The sequence below is a fragment of the Wasmannia auropunctata genome, unplaced genomic scaffold, assembly GCF_000956235.1.
Source record: "Wasmannia auropunctata unplaced genomic scaffold, wasmannia.A_1.0 LD335761.1, whole genome shotgun sequence".
NCBI classification, from domain to species: domain Eukaryota; kingdom Metazoa; phylum Arthropoda; class Insecta; order Hymenoptera; family Formicidae; genus Wasmannia; species Wasmannia auropunctata.
The window spans coordinates 13450-21613 of record NW_012027129.1 but is presented as its reverse complement, the minus strand read 5'-3'; the positions used below and the strand labels follow the sequence as shown (position 1 = coordinate 21613).

Below are 8164 nucleotides of genomic sequence, written 5' to 3'. Positions count from 1 at the left end.
TTTTGTCAAGAAATGTTAAATAAAAAAAAAGTATTTAACATATCGAAATATCCGTATGTACTTCTGTAGTGCATATTATATAGTTTTTAAAAAAATTTTGGTTTTTTGCTCCAGGTTCAATCGAATGGCAGATCCTCGCAACGCCGATTTGACAAAACGACGTTTAGTAAATTGGCTTCAGCGTCGCCATTTTGTTAAAAAAAAAAAATAAAAAAAAATATTTTTTACTTCTAAAGACTTGTATTATTAAAACCTTAAAATGAATTTTTTGTTACTTTTATTGTTTTCCTAAAAAAAATTCCCAAAGTTACCGATTGATTTTTAGGCGGTCAAGGTGGTGTAACCCCTTAAGTACATAGTAGGGATTTAGCAATAAGTTTCGAGTCGAAAAGCTGAGACAACTGTAAACAAATGAATAATATCATTAATATCGTTTGCGTGCCGTTAATCTCGATTTTTTCCTCGCGGGGGGACGATTGCAGCATGTGCAGAGCGCCGAGAATTCGCAGGGTGCATCCGCCCGCGGCACTCTGCGCCGCAAGGAGCACAGAAAGGTCCTCACTCATCACCTGTACTTCTGCATGCGGGACTTCGGCCACTCGGTCGGCGAGGACACCGAGATTTACTTCTCTCTATTCGATGCCAAGCGGCAGCAGTACCTGAGCGAGCGCTTCCTGGTGCGCATCAGCAAGGAGGGCTTCTCCAATTACGTGGAGAAGATGCACAGTAACTGCACCATCTTCACGGATCTGGGCAACTCCGATCTGAGCCGCGATCTTTACATGGTCGCCCACGTGATGCGCTGCGGCCGGATGCTGTACTCCGATTCCGGCAAGAACAAGACCGGAACGACGACTTACAGGCGGCCCCATGGGGTGGCGGTTCTCTCCCTGGCGGAAGCCGCCCAAGATCACGCGGAGGAACTCGAGATGACCTTCAAAGTAAGCGGATGAAAGAAACATTAATTTATATATCGTATAATTGTTACTTTAGTTTCCGATTTATAACAAAGATTAATTAAATTTCTATATCTTGAAATTCCAATAGCTTACCTGAAAATCCAATAATTTAATTGAATTATACTCGAATTATTTAATAATTTTTTTGATATTTTTGATAACATTTAAGAAGCGAACATGAAAGGGATTTAATTGGAAAAATTTCTTGCCTGCAGGTGTATCAGCAGAAAAAAACGTTAATTTATATTTCGTATAATTATTACTTTAATTTTTTTATTTATAATAAAGATTAATTAAACTTCTGGATTTGAAATTACAATAGCGTACCTGAAAATCGAAAAAATTAATTAATTAAAATTTCTAGCTCATGTTTTAACACAAATATATATAAGATAAATCGGCCAAGGACGAGCGAAGATAAAAGTAACATGGAATCACCTAAAACTCAAATTAATAAATAGATAGTTTAATGTCGAGAAATTAAAATCAATACTCAGTATTAATTTATTATATTCGATTTTTATGTTATTTATTTTTTTACTTACATTTTACTTTTTATATCTTCAACTGAAGAAGATTCTGTGAGTCCAAACGTATTGATTTTAATTTCTCGACATTAAACTATCTATTTATTAACTTGAGTTTTTGGTAATTCCATGTTACTTTTACCTTCGCTCGTCCTTGGCCAATTTATTTTATATATATTTGCGAAAAAATTAATTAAACCATACTCGAATTATTTTTTACTTCTTTTGATATTTTTGATAACATTTAAGAAGCGAACATGAAAGGGACGGATTTAATTGGAAACATTTCTTGCCTGCAGGTGTATCAGGGGGAAGAAAAACATTAATTTATATATCGTATAATTGTTACTTTAGTTTCCGATTTATAACAAAGATTAATTAAATTTCTGTATCTTGAAATTCCAATAGCGTACCTGAAAATCGAAAAAATTAAGTAAATTATACTCGAATTATTTTTTAATTCTCTCGATTTTTTTTGTAATATTTAAGAAGCGAATATGAACGAGACGGATTTAATTAGAAAAATTTCTTGCTTGCAGGTGTATCAGGGGGAAGGAAAACATTAATTTATATTTCGTATAATTGTTACTTTAATTTTTTGATTTATAATAAAGATTAATTAAATTTTTAGATCTTGAAATTCCAATAGCTTACCTGAAAATCGAAAAAATTGATTGAATCATACTCGAATTATTTTTTAATTCTCATGATTTTTTTGATAAAATTTAAAAAGCGAATATGAAAGGGGCGGATTTAATTGGAAAAATTTCTTGCTTGCAGGTGTATCAGGGGGAAGAAAAAACATTAATTTATATTTCGTATAATTGTTACTTTAGTTTCCGATTTATAACAAAGATTAATTAAATTTCTGGATTTGAAATTACAATAGCATACATGAAAATCGAAAAAATTAATTAAATCATACTCGAATTATTTTTTAATTCTCTTGATTTTTATGATAAAATTTAAGAAGCGAACATGAAAGGGACGGATTTAATTGGAAAAATTTCTTGCCTGCAGGTTTATCAGGGGGAAGAAAAACATTAATTTATATATCGTGTAATTGTTACTTTAGTTTCCGATTTATAACAAAGATTAATTAAATTTCTGTATCTTGAAATTCCAATAGCTTACCTGAAAATAAAAAAATCAATTGAATCATACTCGAATTATTTTTTAATTCTCTTGATTTTTTTGGTAGCATTTAAGAATATGAACGAGGCGGGTTTAATTGGAAAAATTTCTACTTGTCTGCAGGTGTATCAGGGAGAAGAAAAGGAGTTTCATCAGCTGCACGAACAAATCATACGTAACAACAAGTGCTCTCCTCTACCCGGACAGCCCAATTATGGAATAGTTGTGTCCCTTCGTATCCTGCACGGCGAGCTGTCTCAAGTGCGGGAAGAGAATCCGTTGCTGTTCAAGAATATTTGCCTCACGAAGAAGCTCGGTTTCTCGGACGTTATTATGCCGGGCGACGTGCGTAACGATCTGTATCTCAAGCTGGAACGGGGTGAATTTGAACGCGGCGGAAAGTCTACTGGCAAGAATATCGAGGTGCGATAAAGAATTTCCGAAGAATCGTTTCTCTCGCAATACATCTATAATTGCATAAAATCACAAGTTGTGTGGAGTATTTTTTCGCGAAATGTACATCTAATTTTTTCGATTTAAGAAAATGTACAGTTTTTATATAAATTTAATTTTAAAAAATATCCCTAAATCGCACAATTTTAAATAAAAAATAAATAAATAATGAAAAAATAATTTTTACGACAATAAAGTGAAATATTTAAATATGTTTGCAATGAAATTATAGGTGACAATTCGATTTAAGAAAATGTACAGCTTTTATATAAATTTAATTTAAAAAAATATCCCTAAATCGCACAATTTTATATAAAAAATAAATAAATAATGAAAAAATAATTTTTACGACAATAAAGTGAAATATGTTAATATGTTTGCAATGAAATTATAGGTGACAATCCAGGTCCTAGACACGGACGGCCAACCGTTGGAGGAGTGTCTGTTTGGAGCCGCGGGGACGGACGGTAGCTCCGAGTATCAGAGTTTGGTCATATACCATCACAACAGCCCGTCGTGGGCGGAAACTGTGAGGCTGGCGATACCCATCGACAAGTTCTACGGGAGCCACGTGCGTTTCGAGTTTCGGCACTGCTCCAGTGAGTTTCCAATAGATATCGATCTGATTCCGATCTTTTCGCGCCTTCTCTTAAAACGCTCGGCCGCGCTTATCTTCGCATCTTCCCGCCTATTCTCTTCACGGTCTTCATTTACCTTTTCACAACGAGAAACCACTCTCGTGTTTCAGCGCGTGAGAAGAACGACAAGAAACTTTTCGCCTTCGCGTTCGTACGGCTAATGGAGCCCGGAGGTGCTACTCTTCAGGACGGCCCGCACGAGTTATATATTTACAAATGCGAGGAGCGCGCGAAATTGGATTCCTTGAGTTACCTGTCGTTGCCGAGCAGCACGAGGGAGCCATGCGCCTCAGGTAAATCCAAGTTCCTCGAATAAAATAAAAGTATTTTTTTAGATAATCAAAGTTTATGCGAGTAAAATAAAAAAAAGTATTAATTCTAAAAATTAATACAATTAATATTACGTTATCTATCATCTACTATCTATATAGATAAATAATAAAATTATGGTATTATAAGAGTTAAGAAGTTACGCCTAGTCAGAATTTTGGAAAAATCAATTTTGGAAAAAATTGATTTTTCAAAAAATCACATTTTCTTAGAAATATTCCCTCAAAATTTTAAGTCGAGCCGCTGTATTTTCATGAAGATACACGATCTTGAGTATACATCCATCGAAACGATACGGTGAAGATAGTTTTACAATTAGTGAATCTGCAAAAAACTTAAGAATCGTCGACATCAACAAATTGGTGTTTTAGAAGCAACAACTTTAGCAGAGAGTGTATTATATGGCCTTGGAATAGATGATTTTTGTGTAAATTGAAATTTAGTATAAACTGCACTTGAAACTTTAAAAACGCGTTTTTCTCAAAACTAGGTTTTCTAAACCAGTAACCACGATTTCTCAAAAACCACTGCACATTAATTTGAAATTTTACGTGCTTCTTTTAGACATGTAAATCTAGTCTTTAATCGAAGGATTTTTTTTCCAATGCGTACTTTTTTTTTAATGGTCGAAAAATGTCCATTTTTTTTTTAAATAAAAATCAGACTTAAACTTTGAAACAGTTGTGACCATTTTGTCGCAATTTAATTTTTCGGATCGATTAAAGACTAGATAAATTTATATATTAACTAAATTTTTAGGATTTTTTAATTTCTGATAACCTGATTCCGAACAGTAGTGACCACCGTAAAATGCGTTTTGAAAAACAATTTCCCGGACGTGAATTGTAACTTATTTATTTATTATTATTTTTGCATTAAAAATTATGAGATATTGTTAAAAGTATAGGTTCTTTTGAATATAAAAAAATATGCATATACTTTTTTCAAAACAATTTACGAAAATTCGTCTTTTTTTGGCCTCCTGACTAGGTGTAACCCCTTAATATAAACAGGGTGGATACTTCCAGGAAAATCTGGAATTCTCGAAGAATTTCATTTTTACCCTTGAAAATCATGAATTCTCATGGAATTTTATTGATACAGGGAAATTTTTTAAATTTTACTTTTATATTTAAATTTAATTTAATCTCTTTAGAAAGTAAATGTGGCCCCATATCGAAGGCCTCTGATATTGAAAGTTAATTTATTTTAAAATTGACATATACTATATAAAAACTCTTTAATCTAAAAAACGATAATCCGAAAATAATAAATCAGGCTCTAATAATGCAGAACTTGCATGCGTAGAAACAATTTAATCTTTACATATGCAGTTACATTTCCATACAAAATCTTTCGTTACGTTAGAAAAATTTTGTATGGAGATGTAACTATTGTACATATGAGAAGATTAAATTGTTTCACGCATTAAGTTCTATACGTTATTAAAACTTTTAGTGCCTAATTTACTTTAAAGCTGTATTGAGAAGTTCTCTAATCTCCTGGAATTTTTAATAAAATTCCTGGAAAATCCAGGAATTTTTAAGGAATTTTTTTACAAAATTTGAGTACCCACCCTGATAAAGTATTTCTAAGAAAAATAGATATTAAAATTAGATATTATATTTAGATATTTATTATGTGCCTAATGTATTTTAAAGCTGTATTGAGAAGTTCTCTAATCTCACCTGGAATTTTTAATAAAATTCCTGGAAAACCCGAGAATTTTCAGGGAATTTTTTTACAAAATTTGAGTACCCATGGGAAAATGTATTTCTAAAAAAATAGATATTAAAATTAGATATTATATTTAGATATTGATTATGCGCCTAATTTATTTTAAAGCTGTATTGAGAAGTTCTCTAATCTCCTGGAATTTTTAATAAAATTCCTGGAAAACCCGAGAATTTTCAGGGAATTTTTTTACAAAATTTGAGTACCCATCCTGAAAAAGTATTTCTAAAAAAAAAAAGATATTAAAATTAGATATTATATTTAGATACTGATTATATATTTATGTAATTATTTCCTTGTTCCAGGTCCACCAACTTTTTCCAGGTCGCCCAAGGAGACTGTATTCGTGCACACTCTGCTCTGCAGCACCAAGCTGACGCAGAACGTCGATCTGCTCAGCTTGTTGCAATGGAAGGCCCATCCTGACCGAATATCCGAGGCTCTCGGCCGCGTTCTACGATTGGACGGCGAGGAGCTGGTTAAGTTCCTGCAGGACATTCTCGACGCGCTCTTCGCCATGTTTCACACCGAGGACGGCAACTCCACGGCGCACTCCGGCCTGGTGTTCCAAGTACTCGTGTCTATCTTCAGCCTGTTGGAGGACTCCAAGTTCGAGCATTTCAAGCCGGTGATGGACGCCTATATTTCGGACCACTTCGCCGCGGCTTTGGTGTACAAGGGCCTTCTCAGCAGCGTGCAGCACTGCGCCGATTGGGTGACCGCCGCGGAGAAGCAGGAGCCGATTATGAAGTGCTTCCGCTCTCTCGAGTACATCTTCAAGTTTATCATTCAGAGCCGGCTGTTGTTCGCCCGCGCGACCGCCGGCCAGTACGAGGACAGCTTCAAGCGCGACCTGTACTGCGTGTTCGCGGCCCTCAACAAGATGCTGGGCATCCCTTTCGAAATGGTGCTGCTGTCGCAGATCGCGCTGCTGCTGTCGATCGCGGCGGTGTTCGAGCAGCTGGTGGCGGTGCTGCCGGTCCTCGAGGTGACCAAGCTCACCTGCACGATGCTGGACTCGGTGCCGCGGGAGCCGCCGCTGCAGCTCACCCAGGCCAAGTTGGTCGCCATTAAAAATCTCACCTCGTCCAGCCTGTTCCGCAAGGACGACGAGAGTCGGAACATGTTGCTCGTCACTGTATGCCGGCACTTGCGCATCCATCTGGCGCGCAGGGAGGAACTGCGCTCCTGCACCGACATCCTGGGCGAGATACTCAGCTTCCTGCACAAACGCGGCAGGGACACGAACAAGGTCAACAACTGCATACACCACGACGTCGAGACGCTCTGCCTGTCGGTGCTCGATGTGCTCATACAGACGATACTGATCGTGATAAATGCCAACGGCCCGGTCCTCGGCTGCCTCGTCGCCTGCCTCATCGGGCTGCTTCAGCTGCTGGACGAGTACCATTACGCGCGGCTCTGGGAAGAGTTGACCCACGGCGGCGATCGCAAGCCCCTCAAGGACTTTCTGCTGCGGGTGTTCCTGGTGCTGCGGGATCTCGTGCGCCAGGAGGTGTTCCCGCCGGACTGGCTGGTCATCAGGATGCAGGTCAACAACGTTATCCTGCGGGCGCTGCAGGAGCTCGCGCAGCCGCTCGCTTTCCGCTTCCTCCAGGGCAGCTTCGACTCGCAGCTGTGGTCCACGTACTTCAACCTCGCGGTGGCTTACCTCACCCAGCCGTCGCTCCAGCTCGAGCAGTTCTCCGAGGTCAAGCGGGAGAAGATCGTGGAGAAGTACGACGACATGAGGGTGCTCATGGGTTTTCAGATACTGTCCATGTGGTCGCACCTGGGCGAGCGTAAGCTCGAGTTCATACCGGGCATGGTGGGGCCGTTTCTCGAGGTCACTCTGGTGCCGGAAAGCGAGCTTCGCAAGGCCACCCTGCACATCTTTTTCGATATGATGGAGTGCGAGCAGCGGGCCCGCGGGAGCTTCAAGTCTGTGGAGTCCGAGCTGATTGACAAGCTCGACATTCTTATCAGCGAGAATAAAGGCGACGATGAGTACAGGCAGTTGTTTAACACTATGTGAGTTTATATATATCTTTTAAGATTGATGTCTTATACTTTTAAAACTAAAGAAACAGTAATTTCACATAGACATATTAATTTTATTATTGAAATAAAAATTATTCTTTGCTGCATTATAATTTTTAAGTTGTATATTTTTAATACTGTGCAATTTTTCACTTTTGTACCACCGCCGTTTTGTATAAACGGATGTTATTGTTAGAACCTATATACAGGGTGAACCATTTTAATCTATCCAGTCGAATATCTCCTAAAGTAAGCGCTATACAACAAAATGTTTTAGACAAAAGTTGTAGGGTTTCGAGGGGGACATAAGATGATAACATTGGTTTGACCCTGAGTGGCGTCGTCAAGA

At 37.7% G+C, this 8164-nt stretch overlaps 1 protein-coding gene across 1 annotated transcript in view; it reads left to right on the top strand.

The window, feature by feature from the left end:
* Positions 1-124: 124 nt before the first annotated feature.
* LOC105456138 (dedicator of cytokinesis protein 3) overlaps positions 125-8164 on the top strand; it is a 19349-nt gene continuing 11309 nt past the window's right edge. Inside the window, exons 1-7 of the mRNA XM_011699958.1 lie at positions 125-166; positions 483-941; positions 2744-3043; positions 3468-3672; positions 3822-4004; positions 6081-7806; positions 8025-8064. Of these exons, the coding sequence (XP_011698260.1) occupies positions 125-166; positions 483-941; positions 2744-3043; positions 3468-3672; positions 3822-4004; positions 6081-7806; positions 8025-8064 (2955 nt within the window). The remainder of the gene's footprint in view (positions 167-482; positions 942-2743; positions 3044-3467; positions 3673-3821; positions 4005-6080; positions 7807-8024; positions 8065-8164) is intronic.